This window comes from Myiozetetes cayanensis, unplaced genomic scaffold, assembly GCF_022539395.1.
Source record: "Myiozetetes cayanensis isolate MyiCay16 unplaced genomic scaffold, myiCay2020 scf5-8, whole genome shotgun sequence".
In the NCBI taxonomy this organism is placed as follows: Eukaryota; Metazoa; Chordata; class Aves; order Passeriformes; family Tyrannidae; genus Myiozetetes; species Myiozetetes cayanensis.
In genome coordinates, this window is record NW_026087742.1 from 28481222 (window position 1) to 28498904 (window position 17683).

General features: G+C 46.9%; 1 protein-coding gene across 3 annotated transcripts; it reads right to left on the reverse strand.

The window, feature by feature from the left end:
• Window positions 1–361: 361 nt before the first annotated feature.
• LOC126648498 (C-type lectin domain family 4 member A-like) lies at window positions 362–17636 on the reverse strand. Of its 3 annotated transcripts, none has more exons than XM_050331506.1 (7): window positions 8520–17636; window positions 4468–4584; window positions 2445–2537; window positions 1686–1837; window positions 1374–1495; window positions 799–966; window positions 362–571 (listed from the first exon to the last, which is right to left on the reverse strand). In XM_050331506.1, exons 1-6 carry the CDS (start codon window positions 8584–8586, stop codon window positions 825–827), a joined length of 693 nt encoding a protein of 230 aa, XP_050187463.1. In that variant the 5' UTR covers window positions 8587–17636; the 3' UTR covers window positions 362–571; window positions 799–824. The 3 variants fall into 3 exon arrangements, with proteins under 3 accessions (XP_050187463.1, XP_050187461.1, XP_050187460.1); XM_050331504.1 differs by having other exon boundaries at window positions 362–580; XM_050331503.1 differs by having other exon boundaries at window positions 362–966.
• Between the last annotated feature and the right edge of the window lie 47 nt (window positions 17637–17683).

Consider the following 17683-nt stretch of genomic DNA (forward strand, 5'->3'; position numbering starts at 1 on the left):
AGGCACCTTTCACACGGCCATGTCGTGATGGCACAAGGGTTCATGGCTGTAAACTGAGTGAGGGTAGGTTAGATTAGATTCCAGGAAGAAATTCTCTACAGTGACGTTGGTGAAGCACTGGCACAGGTTTCCCAGAGGAGTTGTCGATGCCCAATCCCTGCAAGTGTTCAAGGCCAGGCTGGATGGGGCTTTGAGCAACCTGCTCGAGTGGAAGGTGCCCCTGCTCAAGACCCAGGGCTTGAAACTAGATGATCTATAAGGTTCCTGTCCAACACAAACCATTCCACGATTCAAGGATTATACCCCTGCAGATTAGAGATGGAAAGAGAGAAAGAGAGATCTACACACACTGCACAGAGACTTTTTCCATTGGTCTAATACTGTATTTCTCTTGCATAAGGTGTCAGACATTGATCAGCAAAACCAGGGCAAGTGCAGGACATTCTGTGTGACTCCACAGAAAGCAGAGACTTCTGCTCAAGCAGACAAAGAAACTTGCAGCTCAGGACATCTGTCTTCCATTCCTGTGTCTTCTTCCTGGAGAACTCCATGTCTTTTCTGCCAGTGGCCACTGGACCCACTCAGAGAGAAGAGAACACAAGAACACAGGACCTGCTTTGATGACCCTCAGCCTTCATGTGTTCCCTCAGCCCCTCCGTGCACTGGGGATGCTGGACAAAGGGTCATATCACTTCCCCTCCCGTTATCCCACCCAGCACAGTGCAGATGCAGGCTTCAGGGCTCCCCACCCCTCCCAGCACAGCCCAGACCGGTTCCAGCTCACTGCTCACCACCCACTTTTACAAAGGATGAGGGTATCTTCATCACACAGTTACTGCTGCAGCTTCACAAATCCGCCAATGCTGCTGACATCTGACATTATTCCAGTTGTTGGGTATTTCTGAATCCTTGTGTATTGCAACGCACTTCTCATCACCCTCACTTGGTTCACCTGTTCGCCAGAACCTGAGACAGAGACAGGCACATTACTCCCCAGCTTTCACTGTAAAGCACTGCTGAAAAAGGCCACAGAGGGATGCAGGACTTGAAAGGGAGAGAGAAAGATTCCCAGTGCTGATTCATGGACAGAAGCAGTACCCTTCCTCCCTCTCTGATATCCCACTGGCACCAGTGTCACATGGGAAGCTGCCTTCTTCCTCCAGCCTTCCAACACAGAAGGGCCCTCACCCTTCCTTCTGGGGGAACTGATCACCAGCACTCAACCCATCAGCTTCACACCCAGCAGAGACGTGTCTGTCTCTGGGCAAGTTTGTGATCCCTCCCTCTCACACACCAGCAACACCCTCACATCTTCCCTTCTTTCTTGCACTACCAGGAACCACACCAATCACTCTCCATCCAGGGATACTCACGCTGCTGTCACATTATAGGGAGTCTTGTCCACCCACTGCCACTGATCCTTAATCACTGCTCTCAGACCGATATAGAAATTCGGTCTTCCTGTACCTTGTTTTATCTGCTCAGAGAGGAAAACCTGGAAATGAGGGAGAGTACAATATCTGTGAGATGAAGGACTGATCAGAGGGAGGCATCAGGAGTCCATGTGGGGTAGGGATGGTGGCACACAGAACCCAGTGCAGGACAAGGAGGAGCTCTGAGTCCCCTCCAGAGCCCAGCACTGTGTCTATGGCTGCTCTGCCCCTCTCTCAGCCCTGTGCACGTACCTGCTCTTCCCTGCTGTTGATCACCACCAGGTGGGAGCCCATCCCAGTGCAGTTCTGCTCACTCTCAGCCCAGGGCATCTTATCAAGGGACAGAAAATAGCAGCTGTTTTGAAACCTTTTCCAACCCTTTGGGCAGCACACCCAGCCTTGGCCTGTGTGGGGAGAGAACACAGATATGAATGCAGTGACTGCTAGCAACAAGAGAGATGGTGATTGCAAAGATCCAAGTTCTCCAGGGATAGTGCTCATGTTCTCCTAAGTCACTTTTCCTGACAGAAAGTGCCTGAAAAACAAGGAGAGTACAAATACATTTTTCCTATTGCTTGGGGGATGACCAGTGAGGTTTTTGCATACAATTGGTAATTCTTGCAAAATTTCAGGTCTTGACTAAGTTATTTTGTTGATCTGAATTGTCTTCTCCCTGTACAGTCTCCTTTAGGCCTTTAGCCCCAGGAAACAGGGGATATTGCTTCTTTCCCTGACTGGAGCTGCCCTTTTATTACTGCTCCATTGTTAACCTCCCCTGGGCCACTCTCTGCTGTCCCCTTTGTCTGGGCAGAGTTCACAGCCATGCTGCCCCCCAAGGACATCATTAACACGGCCTAAGCTCTTAGCAGGAAACCCTTTTTCTCCCTGCTTCCCTCCTCTGCAGTCTGCCTCTCCCCACTCTGCTCCTGCTGCCACTTGCTGTCAGAGCAGATCTCAGCATTCATGGCCCCCATCCCAAAGACCTCCTGTACCCCTGCCAGCCCTACTGACCTTTGTTTTCTGACACCGCTGAGTTGCACTCCCACGCCGTGAATTTCTCCTGCAGGGCTGTGGGCTGCTTGCTGCTGTGGGAGAAGGGAGCCACTGGAAAGGGAGAGGAAAGGTGGCAGCATTACCCCTTCCTCCTGGTTGCTCACACAGCGTCTCTGGCCTTCACTCCTCTTCCCCGTTTCCACACCAAGCATTGCTCCAGCCATCTCCTCTCCTGGCCCAAACAACTGGCGTGGCTGCCTTCCCAGCCACAAAGAGACAATCTTGCTTCTCACACAGCAGAAGGAACACTGCAAGGACACACCCTGAGGACATGCCACACATTGATTGCAGCACTGAGTGCACCCAACCACAGCCACTCCACCATCGACATACCAACAGCCAAGCTGCCAGTCTAAACCTCTGTACAATCAGTGAATAAAAAGCAGCTCTTCAGTGTCACACTATCACTGCCTAAATTAGAGATCAACAGCAATTTGGAGGAGTAGCACATCAGATGGGCCTGTTCCATCAGCAACAGACAGATAATCGCATACAGGTGGAGCTGCTGAAACCAGAGTGGAGGGTAAACTCGTAGGAGTTCATAGCCCCCAGTTTCTGGGGAATAACACAGTGTTGCTGAATGGTCACATCCACAACCTGAAGGACTTAGTTCTATTTACTTAGCCTTTTCCAGTGCCCAACCACCTGTCAGGATGAAAAACTGTTTCCTAATATAAAACTTAAACCTCCCTTGACTCAGCTTCATGCTGTTCTCTTGGGTCATGTCACTGGTTATGAGAGTGAAGGGATCTGTACTTGAGAATTTGGGCAAGCATGCCATGAATGATCTTTAACAAATAATAATAATGGCCAGTCTTCACGAGTGAAGATCCGGGGAAGGTCTTTCCACCTTCCAGCCTGCGCATTGGATTTTTTAGGTGAGACACAGTGTGCGCGGAACTGAGCCCACCCTTTAATCCTAAGGTTCATCTGCCGGGGCCAAGCGAGCTTGGACGGTGGCAGCGAGGTCCTCAGGACGTAGGTGGGTTGCCTTACAGGGCTAACGAGCTCCACCTGCCCAGGAGTGGCCCTGACCGGGAATCGAACCCGGGTCTCGGCAGTGATAGCGCCGCGCCTTTACCACTAGACCACCAGGGGCTCCTCTTTAACAAAAAATGAGAATGAAACAGTTATCACAATCTCCGCAAACTGCATGTGCAAGAATAACTTTTATTTATTTAATCTTCAATTAACCCTAAAAAGGTTTGAGAGTTAGCAGTGTGCAGCTTATCCTGGAGATGCTAGGACTATGAGAACCATGTGTTCCATTAGGACACAAAGTGTGTCCAAGCACCTTAGAGAGCCTAAGTGCAGATTCAGGTGCCTGTGTAGGCTCTTGTGCTTCCATCTCCACTTTTTGCCCTCTGTTAAATGTAATTAAGTTCTTTTAGTGTAGTATGAAGGTAGAGAATCGTTCTGAAGTTCCAGAGAGGCCATGCAAGATGGGAATGTGCAACCTGGGCACACTGAAAAGACTCAGGTAAACAGTGGAAAATTTGTATGCAGACATATACAAAGTCAGGTCAGGAAAACCTGAGACCTTTACACAAAGCCCAGACAACCATGCAGTTCTGAAGATGGCTATGCTTCAAGTCTAGAGACCTCCAGAAGCCCCTTCCTACCTAAGTCTTTGCATAATTCTAAGGAAGAGGGTGGGTATAACAGAACCATCTGGCATAATGCTGGGGTAGTCCTGCCTCCCACATGCCAGTCGGCCATAACATCTGCTTTGGCTGGCCTGCAAGAGGGAAGTTTGTGTCATGCTGCAACTGTTTGCTCCTAAACATACCGTTCAAATGTTCAACATTTGCATGTTGTGAACCCAGATGCTGGTGCTTGCATCCTTTTCTCATTACAAAATTGTTCTTGAGTAAAAGTCCCCTCCAGTTGGAAGGTATTCTCCTCTGGGTTCTGATTTCTCTTCCTTTATCCCAGCACTTCCCCCAGACCTCTCTCCTATAACCAGCCTGCACATACTCACCAAGGAGAACAACAACAAGGGCAATGCACGTCAAGAGGAGCAGCAGTGAGATCAGCCACGGGAGCCATGGTGGGTATTTCTGGGGATGGTGCTCGTGCTTCTTCGTCTCAGGAGGTGCTAAAAGTGAAGGAACACACCAAACAAAACACCATATACCAAGGATGTACTACTCAAGAGAGAGCTGCTCAAAAATAAAAAGCAATTTCATTTCTGATGTGGAAGTTACACAACTGGGGAGAAGGGCAGACTGGGACAGAGCAGGGGACCTCTGTGGTTTCTGGAGAAGGTCAAGTTCAGTGACAGGATTCCCAGTTCCAGCCCAGCTGGTGAACTAACAACGCTAACTGCTGTTGTCAGGAGGTGAAGCCTTCATGTGGCCTCAAAATCTGCAGTGAAACTGCGTCCTTCTAGAATGAGCGCAAAGCTGCCAAATACAACATTGCTCTATCCATAATACTTGAGACATTCATACGAAGATTTCATGTTGACTTCTTCCCAGAAAACTTTTTATGCCTGATTCAGTTCCTTCTGAGCTTTTTGAACTTCCTGTGCAGAAGGTTGGTATAAGATGAATGAGGACAGGAGACAAAAAATGTGCAATGCTATGATGGCTCATAATCATTGGGAGATGAAAAGCTATACTGTGACGGATGGGTTGGAGGGGGAACCTTCAGGTCCTGGGTGTTAGGCCATTTCCTGGAGGTGAATGCTCTTCCACCCTGCCCCCCAGCACGCGGCCCTTCGAACCTGTAAGGAGCTCACACAGACCACGCAGAGGGACAGATGAAAGAGAACGTTTATTGTGGGGATGGGGGTTTATAAGGCTTTTAGGGGGGTTAAAAAAGAACCAGTTACAGGCTCAGGGTCTTACAGAAAAACCAATCAGGTAAAGAGTTAATAGCCAATAGGAAAGGGTTAACAAAAGCCAATGAGAAGACCTCAGGATATCTTCCCAGGACATTCCTGCATGGGAGATAAGAGTTCTTTGCAGAGAGTGTTGGGAAGAAAGAGCAGTGACTTGCAGAAATAAGAAAAGGCCTTTTTAAGATATGTTTAAACAACATAAAAAACTTCTGTTTTTAAAACATTTGGGCTGTTTTCTTCTTTTTCTTCACCAGTCCATCTTTGACAGGACTTTTTCTATCCTACATATGGTAAATCCATTGCCACACTATATTTTTCCCTTCCATCTCTGCTCTCCAAGCCAGGGTTCAGAGATTTGCTGTAATACGTTCTGCTAGGATGGATTCCTCAGGAGTACAAAGGGCTGTGTCCAGCACTCTAAGTAAAGTATCACACTCAGACTAAGACTTGACAGGACCTGACTTTTGTCTAGGGGGATTTTGCCAGTACTGAAGAGACAGGAGAGCGAGTCACAGGGAAGGAGAAGCCATCGCTTGTTAGGAGACTGTTCTAGCTTGTGGCAGGTACACAAGCCAGAGCAAATAGAAAGGTAAAGAGACTGCAGCACTCACTGCAGGACAGGAATAAATAAGTTTCTGGAGAGACTCACATTAATGATAAGATTTAAAGAGACCTCATTCACTGCTCAGCATGAGACTCCCAAGTCTGTCAGCAGCCATGTGTGCCTGCCAGCCATGCCTAGTAAGCAAGACTTCCAGAAACCTGCTCTTTGTGGAAGCCTTCTGACTACTTCCCAAAGGCTACAGAAGGGCAAAAGGCATCATGCATTATCTGTAGAGAAAACATTCATAGACAGACAAGATCCAGATTTCCTTGGTCAAATAATGTTTTTCTAGCCAAAGCTTTTGTCTGTAGTGAAAAGAAGGAATCGGATCATGATCTGGAGTCCAGCCACCTACTTCGGACCTAACGAGTCCAAATAATTTTTTTGATGTGCAGCACATCCAGAGTATGACTGTTCAACCCATGCCCGGTCAGACCTGAGCCTTCCACACTCACACCCACTCAGCACAGGGGGCACTGCATGCCATACACCTCAGCAGCAGTAGTGCTGAGTGCAGTAATCTTGTGCACACTCAGTGGGTTGAGCTCCCTGCAAAATGCTTTCCACAGTTGGTCTGCATGCTTGTAACATGTCCAGCATGATCCCAGCATAACAGACTTGAGAAGCATACGCTGTTTATTCAGCATGTAAATCCAGCATCTCCTGGGCACAGGCAGCAAACGTGGGGCAGCACAGATGCCTGTGTTTTTATCTGGGAAATCCTGGTTGGAAATGAGGAACTCTATCTGCACTGTGGTGTGAAACACACCCCAACAGGCTCTGCCATTTCCTGTCAGAGCTCATGTATTGTTTGATTAGCCTTCTCCTCTCTAACCTCTTGGCTGCCAATTTTGGTATCTCTAGAGCCCAGCTGGAAGGGGCTACAGAATGGGAAAACCCAGGTGTGCTTGGCCATTACCAACACAGGGTCTGCATGGCCAGAGTAACCATTCAGAAGAACAACAGAGTAGCAAGACTGTCCCAATCTTTCACTAGTAATCACAACACACATCCTGTGGGCATAATGTGAGGCTGTGAGAGACACAGAACTGTCTGCAATGGTACTACCAGACACTTCTCTGCATTCCAAACTACAGACAGTGTGAGATCACTTCAACAGGCACACCCAAAATCAGACTCTGAGCACACACCCAAACCTATAGCATAAGCTTGGCATCCACAGCTCAAGCAGACATGGCTGGATCAGATGTCTTTGGAACATAATTTGGAACACAGTGGGGAACTTCCACCACCCCCACCTCACCACAGTGGAAATGCTAGCTGTATCCAGAACCAGCTGATCTCGGTGCACTGAAAACAGTGAGCTTTCAAGAGAGTAGTTTATTTCCATGACTCATGCCTCAGAGCAGTCAAGGAATAACCTGGAGCTGATGCCTGCTCTGTTTGGGATTGTAAAACTGAGGCAAAGCTGTTAATAGGCAAGTTAATATCTTTAGCAGCAGTAATTATTTAATTATTAATTTTTTATTCATTGATTTATGCACACATACTTTCACTCCCCTGAAACCTGCTGTTGTGTAGGGTCCTGTGTGTCAGGGCAGAAGCAATGAGCTATACATAAAACCTCTCTATGTGTTCCTACTTGTGGCATAATTACTGAAGAATACATTCTGATCAGAATAGGTCTTATATTTGCATAAAGTCTGGTTGAAAAAAAAACCACCCACAAACATTTTACCGCTGTAATTTTTAATAGCAATAAAAATTTGTTTGCTTGGTGCATTAATTATTTTTCAGGAGTGGCAGACATCAATAATAGAGTTGGATATTCCTCCAGATCTTAAATAATTCTCCTTATGTGTATTTTAGGGTGTTATGTTCAAGTTTTGGGTCTGTCTCTTTTCTCCAACGACCATTTCTCAATCAACCATGGACAATGGTGTTATAAGTTCCTGCAGCCAGTACCACTTCTCATGAAGCTGCAGAGTAGAGCTGACTGCTCTACTATAGGGAGACTCCTGTCCTTAACATAAGCAGGAATCTGTGGTTGCACTCTCTTAGAAGCAAGAGCGGTAGCAGCAAGGGCTTGGGCTTATTTGCTGCTTTGGGAGCCCCTCCACCTTTGTAACAGATCAGATTGTTTGTAATAAATCGTAGTCTTTATTGTTGTTACTCAGTACTGTCCAAGAATGATTCATCCAAGACTACTAACATGTAAGGATGTAGCCAGCATGGAAGCAGGGCTAAGCACTACTCCTGTACAGTGCCTATGCTGGACCTTCTACTGTTTGCCACTGTTGATATTGCAACCAAGGGACTGAGGGAGCCCAAATACGTTCCTTAATGAATGTTCACTTGAAACCTACTGTTTGTGCTCCCAGTAGTCATCCTTGATCACGCTGCAACTCCAACTCACCTTTACTCTTGCAGACATTCCTTGAGACTCTTACTTCAAAACTCCTCCAGTCTCCTGCTCATTTAGTGGTAGACAGCTCCTTTTTCTCACCAATCCATCAAGGCCAGGTAGAAACCAGAGTCACAGAAGGAAAAGTCTCTGTTCCCTGGTCTTCCTCCCCCCTTCATGCCTGCTTCGTTTCCCCTGAATAACCCATCCATTCCTTACCTTCAATCACTGCAGTCGGTGATGCATTCTTGAACTTCACCTCAGCATAGGTGACTTCTGATGCCATTTAATCACAGCGTGACCACTGACCCTGTCCTTAGTTTTGCCACATAAAACGTGGTCCTTTTAGGTCCTTGTTTCCAGGGGGTGACACCGATAGGTTACTGAGCCTTTCCCATCAGCTCACTCGCCCTCTGCCCATAAAGGAATGATGCATTAAATGCTGGAAGCACTGGCAATAACCTCAGAGTTCCTGAGAGCTCAAAAATGCTCCATATGGGTCTTCAGTTTCTTAGCCCAGAAAATCAGCCCTGGCACTATGGAAACTTCTGAGACACAAATAAAAATAAAAAAGAGAACCTAACAACTGAAAAGGAAGTTGCATCCTTCCTTCCCCTTAACCAATTCTCAGCTGAGAGGCTTCCTTTCAAAGATATTTTTAGGGTTTTCTTTTTGTCTTTTTACCTTTCTTATTTAACTTTCTCCCCTTTCCATATTTTCCTGCCCTCCTTTGTCTGTTTGTAATTCTACTATTGCTTCTCAGTTTGCAGCTATCACAGCTCCTAGCCCAGTTTAACCTGCAGTCCAACACAAAATGCGTCCTGCCCTCTCAAGTCCCTTGTGATTAAGCTGCATTTGCTACATCAAACGTTGCAACTATGTCTCAATTCTCAGAAGTCAGTCCCAGTCAGGAGCTAGCGCTTACAACAAATCTCAAATGAGGAAATGTTCCTGTAGAAAGGAGACTAGGGATTTGCAGCCTTAGGCAGAGGAATAGAAATAATCAGAAGTATGATACTTCTAAAGAGAAACAGAAGGATGAGGCCAGGGTCAGGGAGGAGAACAAGCAAAGTGGAATTAAAAAAAAAAATATGTTGATGGTTTGAGAGGTTATTGGGAGAGACTCCACACAGTGACCTTTCTATCACAACCTGTGAATTTCCACAGCCTGTGGAAGTTCAGAGCAGTGATTGCTTCAGGCTCCATTTCAGAGGCTTTTGAAAAGGGATGGTTTATGGTTTTTTGCTCCAATACTGTAATTTATCTCCCTTATCTGGTTTCTGGTAAAGGCCTCTGATATTACCTTGGACAACATGTCAGTCTACTTCAGTTTAGTCTGATTTCAAGCTGGGGTAGATCTTGAAAGGAGACAATTAAGGGAAATGGCTGCTGAGATACATGCTAGATCAGAAAGACTCTGAGAAGAAATGCCAATAAGTCAGGCAGGTTGAGAAGGGTTCAGATAGGACTCAGGAATCACAGAATGGTTTGGGTCAGAAGGGACCTTCACAGACTATGAATGGGCTGCCCAGGGAAGTGGTGAATTCTATGTCCCTGGAGGTTTTTAAGATGAGACTGGATGTGGCACTTAGTGCCGTGGTCTAGTAACCCCGGCAGTGTTAGATCAAGGGTTGGACTTGATGATCTCGGAGGTGTTTTCCAACCCAGCTGATTCTATGATTCTATGATTCACAGATTACAGAGAACTACCCCTAAACAGAGTGGGGCATATGTAGCTGGATTTCTTTATCAAGGAGCCTCCTCATGTCTTGTGTGCTCTAAACTGGCTTTACTTCTCCATTTGGTATTGTTTGCAAAGAGCGTGACTTTTATACAAGAATCAGAACAGCTGCAGAACAGAAGCCTGGCCCCTTGAGAATATGCCTGCTTTTCCTTCCAGCACTATGCTTTGTCTTCAGGCTTGGCCTTCTCACTGGAATTAAGTCTTCCCGAGTGTCTGTTGAAATCTAGTAAGCCCTCAAATTTCATGTTGAGATTTCAGAGCAATCCTCTGCATGATTCCTCCTGTCACCATCCAACCAAGTTCAACAGACCCAGTCTCGTGAGGAAAAGGCTTACTTCCTGTCAGGGTTTCAAGAATTCCACTGTGAAGAAACAGGAAACACAATCAGCAGACAGAGAAGGAAGTAACTGAGTAGCTTCATGAGTTTTTTCCACTGAAACACATCTCCAAACACAGCTGAGGCATTTCAAATGTGAATTCAGACTGTAGCTGCTCTTTTTATTAGACTACACTAGACTGCACTCAAACATCAGTAACAGCTCAATTCTTCTTTCTCAGCCATCAGTTGTTGTTGCTTGCTATCGAAATTCAACCCTGAATCATACTTCCATACGATGCAATGCTGAGCTAGAGTGCAACAACAGTGAGGCGTTATTCCTGAGGGTAAAATTTGTCCTTTGAATTTCATACACACTGATGGCATGTAAATGGGTGGGAGACAGGAACAATTGGGCACTGCAGTTAGTTGTGGTGCTGAAAAATAAAATAAAATTAAAATAAAAAAATAACATCTTGCTTAAAAAAAAAAAAACAAACTCACGGTTTATTTCCTTGCATTCTCACCGCTGTTCCTCAGTTCCTCCCTTTCCCCGCTTCTGTGTTCTGGTCCATCCCCTTGTCCTCCAACAATACCCGTGTTTCCCCACAGACATCTTTCAGCTGAACCCTATTCTGCACTGCCACATATCTCCCACACTCCCAACTCCCACGTGCCTCACAATCCAGCTCCTTTCTAGGACTCATGTGTTTGTTCACCTCAACAGTCCTGTACTTCGTCCTTACTTGTGCTCCTGTTGCTGGTTGCTCTGCAAGCTCCATGGGCACCATTTGGCTGGCTGACCCAAACAGAAAGCACCAGAGGAATTAATGCTCTTTCTAGCAAGCAGGTCCATGTGACAGCAGAGGAGACAGTGCCATTGCACATGCCTTACTTCTTTTGAAAATCCATCTGAACCAGCGAGCAGAGCAGCCAAGGAAAGACCATAAAAAGACACTGGAACAAGGAAAACGGGGACTCAGGGCCAGATACTGAGAAGTTATTAAGGGAGGTGAGATACTTACTCAAAGGGATTCAGGCAGTAAAAGTTCTCTGAGAGCTCCTGAGGGATTTGGCTTGTCAGATAGGATCTAGCAACAAGAGACCCCATTGTGTACCCTGCTGCAAGGAAAAGGTTAAAGCAGGGAGGGACAGTATGCTGCAGTTCTTACTGCAGGAGCTGAGTTCCCCCAGCTCCAGGGGACAGTGTGGGAGCACTGCAACCCCCTGGGACCTGGGAGAAAGGCATTCCATGCCCTTCTCAACCTAGGCTGATGACACTGGCCAGAGTTGCAAGGATAACAGACCTCTTCTGGAAGGCAGTCACAGAAGGTGAACCAGGGTTCCACACAGATTGCCAGGAGACCTAGGAAGAAATGTGTTATAAGACCTATGAAAGCTCAGAGAAAAGGTCATTTGAGCCAGCATCCAGTGGAGAAAACAGGGAAGTACTGAATGGACAGCGAGAAAGGGAGGTGAGAGCAATGAGTGGGATGGGTTAAACAGAAGGCAGCACTGTGAAGCCACACTAGTTTCTGGCAGGTGGCAGCACTTCACCACAGGCAGGCCTGAGTCAGCGGCAACACACGGTGTCCTGAGCAAAACCACCTAGCGTGACACTAGTACATAGACAGAGACCAGCACCTCCCCAAAATGCTATGGTTACAATACCATGCAGAACACAGTGAAAGGAAAGAAAAGCAGGAGAGATGAGAAAGAAATGTTTCCCCCCAAAAAGGGTTTGCGCATTTTTCACCTGCACATATTTCTACCAAGTTTTAGTGAGACCTGAGATATTCAAGCAGAAGAGGCTATGCCCCAAAGTTAAATGAGCTGAGGGAGCTCAAACTCAGTCAGACTCCAGAAGGAAAAGTCGTGTGCCCAGCTGTAATGATAGGCTATCCAAATCCCCCAGGTGCAAGGGAAAGAATAAGAGAAGGAAGAACACTATCTAGGGAATCTTCAGAGACAAGAAGCCCCAACCTGCCTCTTTACATAAAGCATTAACATAGGCTTGTTTCTTCAGAAAAGAAGGGACATGTTTCATTCATTTCCCCTAATTAACAAAATTAAAAAAATTATCCAGTCAAAGCCAACTGAGGACACAGTTGCATTTATCTCACAGCTTTGGTTTATTCCATTACTGTGAACATTGCACCTTTGCCCCCTTCCTCTTTTGGATCAGAGTCACAAGTCTCAAGGCCAGAAATTGTTGGAAATCAGGTCCAGATACTTGCCAGATATTGCAGATGCATTACACATCTGACTTCAAACCTGGGCCAGATCCAAGTCCTGTTTGGACCCCAATGGCCTGTTTCAGAGGCAGGGCTGTGAAGTTTATCTTCTTTAATAAACTGCACATGGGATTTGCATGAAACAGTTGTGGCCACATAACAGCTCCCCACAGAAGCAATTCTTCATGCTTCATTTCCAGTTCTATCTAAGGATCATCAACAGCCTTGAATTCAGTTTGGATACTCTCTGCCCAGTGAGGTGAATGCACCTGATCTCCTTCTTTTGAATGGGGAATGGGGGGAGTGGAAAGAAAAGCACAAAAATGGAAAACAACCACAGTCACCAAGCAACTATGGGGGTTATCAAGTAAGGTCACACAGATCCATGCTGTAATCTTAGGGCCACTCTTTTTTGATCTCAAGCTGTTCCCCTCGACATCCTCTCCACACAGTAAAATCTTCTCATAGAGAGGTTTTGGGGACAGCCATCCTGGTCAGGTTGTCCCAGTAGGTGGGTCTGGAATAGCAGCACAAACTTCCCTGGTCCTGAAGAGCTCCCTCACCCCACTCATATCCCCAAGGGCAGATGTAGCAGTGAGATTGTAAATGGCCTGTGCTGACCCTTACCCTGCACTCCATAGCCAAGGCAGCCCTGCATGCCATTTGCAGCCTCCAAGCCCACCTCATGTTGGTCAGCACAGGGCGGGAGGACACCACCTGCCCCAGAGGAGCGCAGATCTCCCACATCTGCACTGTCCTGTCAGGACACAACAAGGCAAAGGCCATTTTAAACAGTCATAGAAAGCTGAATTAAAACCAGCGAGAATAGTCAACTCAGTCAGACACTCCTTGGCACCTCTTCACTAAAACATGCTAGGAAAGTTTGAATGCCAGGCAGGGAGGGCTTAAGCTTTGGGGTTCAACTGTATGCAGGAGCCTCCTCATGACACAGATGTCAACACAGTTGGATGGGTGAAGGGCAATTTTTTTTGAAGAGCACACTCTCCAGATGCCTGTGTCACTGACTTTTACCACAGTAGGACACTGAAGTCAACACAGTAAAGTGAAGGGCAAGCAAATGGCACTTCAGGGTACCCTGCTCCAGCATGAAGCCAGCATTGACTCAAAGGGCAAAGGGCCCCTGCTGCTGACTCCCTGCAGGCCCCGGAGCTGCCAACTGGGATGACACAGAGAGCAAAGTGCTGCTTGATGACTCACACTGGCCTGCAGCACCATGGCCTGTCTCTTAGACCCTGCTTCCAGTTCACAGTTATTCACATATTTAGCATTTTAAGACTGGACCAGATAGGCTCAGCACACTATCCTGGTCCTTGCCCAGTCTCTGCCCTTCCTGAGGTGACAGACAGCTGTCAGACCTCAGTGTTCCCCACCACTGACCACCCTCCCATGTCAGATGTCTCACCACACTGCTGGCCCACCATGGGCCCCACCCCACCACAACCCGGCACAAAAGATGTGCTAGGAAATACTTCAAACTGGAGGCATCTTGTGCAAACCTTTCTCAAAGCAGGACTACTTCTGGAGCTGGACCAGGCTACAGAGGGCAGGTTATCTGCTTACAGTAACCCTGCCTCTGTATGGAATGTATTGCTTAAAGGCTTTTCTTGTTACCAAAAAGTATGCAGTGGTCATTTCCAGGCACAGCACATACCCATGGTATTGACTTCACCTTTAGGTATTGGTGACAGCAGCCCCAAACTCTGGGCCAGACATACAGCCTATGCTGCCATATCTATAACCCCTCAGCACATATTGTCCAAAAAAATGCTCTCCTACTCCTTCCCACTTGGGACTGCTGCTCGTTGGAATACAGCACCTTGTCCCTGCCAGCTAACCAAAGTGCTGGTTTGCGTAGCACTACTGACATAGCATCTCCACACATCTTTAAACAGTTTGCTTAACACTGTAAACATGCGCTTACAGACAAATGCTTAGACATCACTTTAAAAAAGACTAGGAGGGGTGCTGTTCCTTTGGGCCAAACTTCAAAGACAATATAAATACATACCTGTACGTACACTGGACCACAAGAGGAGATATGTGCCTGCCCTGGCACAGCTTGATTCCAAGCCCCACACAAGGCTTTCTGTGCAGCAGGGAAACACAGAGGGCATTGCGATTGCAGAATATGGGTACATTTGAAAGCACCAGATTCGTTATTGCCAAATTATCAAAGTACAAATCAGCAGCTGCGATTTCTTTTCAGAGAGCACCTCACCAGTGCTAGCCGAGTCTCAGGTGATGTCTGCCTGCATCCCACCCGCTACTCCCCCGATTCCTGGGCGCCAGCTGGCCCCTGAAGCTGGTGGCTGAGCCCAGGAATTGCAGGAAAGCCCGCAACAAAGGGTTTCAGCAGCAGATGGCAGCACACGGTCACAGGTGAGACTGAACTTCCAACGCCCGATCGCGGATGAGGCTTGCAGACCAAGCTAGGAGGGCAGGGAAGCACCACACATCCCTAGAACACAAGGCTCAAAACAAAGGCTGCAAGTTACAGGCGGCTTCCTCCTTTAGGGAATGTCCCTTCAGACTGCTTCACGGTCTAAAAAGCCAGACTACTATGGAAGCCAGATGCTTCTGTCCCAGCACTCAGGAGCTGCTGTTCTACAATGCCTACCTAGGAAAGAAAACGGAAAGCAGGCTATTGCAAGTTATCTGGCTGGCCTGCCCCAAACACAAGGGATGCAAGAAGATCCCAACATTGACAGCTGTAAAACTTGGCTCTGCTCAGGAGCCACTACACAGACCAGCTGTTGCTGACTGATCCATCTTCCCATGCTCAGCTTCAAGGAATGTCTTGTCAAACTCTGGATGGGGAAAAATTAAGCTACCAAACTAGAAGGGCACTGCATCCTGCAACGTGCTTTCCCTTTTCCTGTGAGCATGGACAGAGATATTAACTTGGAAGAAAGAGACCAACCAGTAACAGTCTCTAGAGTGAGAGTCTATTGTTCACATAATGCAATGAGCACTCAACATATTGCCCAGACCTTGAGGCATTACGTGTGTTAACTACTTAGGCCCCAGGGCTCCAGTTCTATGCATTACCAGCCCAGCTATTCTCCCTCCAAGAACTTAGTAGATTTATGCTGATTTAACAGGTTGAGTTCAGATTCAGATTCTGTTTCATTACCAATGTTCAGGAAGACTTTGGGGTTTTTGGTTTCCTGTTTTGTTTTTATTTGGAAGGACAACTCTTCCTCTCCATTTCTTCAGGAGTCCACACACAGAATCAAGGCTTTGTGAAGTCTAGAAAGTTTGTGTCTGAAATTCACATGGTGTGGCTGTGGTAGGAACAATTGCTCAACGACTGTGAGACATAAGGCACAGAATGTAGAACATAATTAATGGGAAAAGGGGGTGAGAAACACATCCCACCTCAACTACAGCTCTCACAGAAGAAACCACCAAAAACCAGATGAAACTGGGATCTTCCCTTTGACACTTCTTTCCTGACTATATTTGCTACAGTCTGCCTCTCAACTGGCATGAACTTTTTTGCCTCTTTGACTAGTCCCTCTCAGACTGAGGGCAGGTATTCCCAAAAGCCTAAGGAAATCAGCTGATCTACTATGTGGAACATAAATGTTCAGGGGATACTGCTCAGTTTGATCTGCTGATACACATTAAGGGCCTGGTCTTGATCCTTTACCTAGAAAAGACTATTGTCTGCAATACCAGAAACAGTAGTCTCAAGCAGCATGCTTATTGGCTTCTGCTACATTAGAAGAAACCAATGGTAATGGGAAGTGCAGAAAGAGATGGAGGAATTCAGCTGGTCCAGCCACAGGCCAGGCCAAGTCATTTCACCAGTAACCTACCTGGGAGGAAAGATACGGGGACTGAGATTTCCAGAGGGGACTATGCTCTCCCCCATGAACTGCTTCCCAGTCCTCTATGTTTCTTTATGCATAAACAAGAGTATATCCCTCCACTGCCCTTAAGTGCACCTCATCTGAAATACCTCCTGCTCTGGCGAAATACCCTTTTAGGCCTTTTAATCCTTTTTGCTACAAGTACCTACTGAAAAGTCAGAGGAACTTCATTATAGCTTGTGGACATGATGCTTCATCTTCTACCTGCCAGGACCTATACCACATTCCACCAAAACAGGATCACAGCTTTGCTCCTGGATCTGAAAAAAATGTAGATTTTTTTTTTCAGCCACCACAGATATTTGACAGTTGCCTGTTTGAAACGTCAAAGTTTAAGACTTCTCATCTTTACCCAGGCCACAAGACTTCTGTTGTACTCCCAAGACAGCCATATGCACAGCTTTGCTGTCTGGCACACGAACACTGAGCAAGCATGGCTGTGCAAGATAATGGCTGTATGCAGGCTCGACAGAAGAACTACAGGGCCCTGAGCATATTCTCTGCCTTCTGGCAGACTGGCTTAAGTAATAGAGGCGTCTGGCTTTGAGAAACTGTAGCAAAGTTGGCCTTATCATAGCTAAAGGGCTCACCCTTGATCCCTGCCTGAGCTAAAGCAGCCGTGCCCACATCTGGTCACATACCCTGCTGATCTAAATCCTCACCTTGACCTGCTCTGATCTTTGTGCTCAAGTACTTCAGGACTGCTTCTTTGTTGGTGAGGCCACTGCCCCCTGCCTGCCCTCCTGTGACTCAGCTTCCAGCTTGTTCTCTTTCCAAGCAGCCTGCCCTTGCTGCCCCTGACAAAGCTCACCTTGCCCACCTCTGCAGTCAGCAGAGACTGCTTCCTATCTACCAGCATGGCAAGAATCACTTCTGAAAGTATCTGCAGGCTGCAGAAGCCTCTAATGTCCAAAATGCTAAATGTTAGGGTAACTAAGTTTTCTCGCTTGTAGTTTTATCCACACTCTTATCAGGCATCACGTGCACCTACAGTCAGGCCTGTTTCTGTATTGTTGATTTGTGTTCGGTGTCGTGTAGTGTTTTAACCCCATGTGGAGCAGCCATGTCATTTCTGTGTTCTTCTTCCACACTCCTCCCTCTTTGCCCAGACAGAGCCTGAACCCATTCACTCCTGAGGCTGCTCTTGTCCAGTTTGCAGTCCGTAATGCATATTCAGAAAGGGTAAGCAGGTT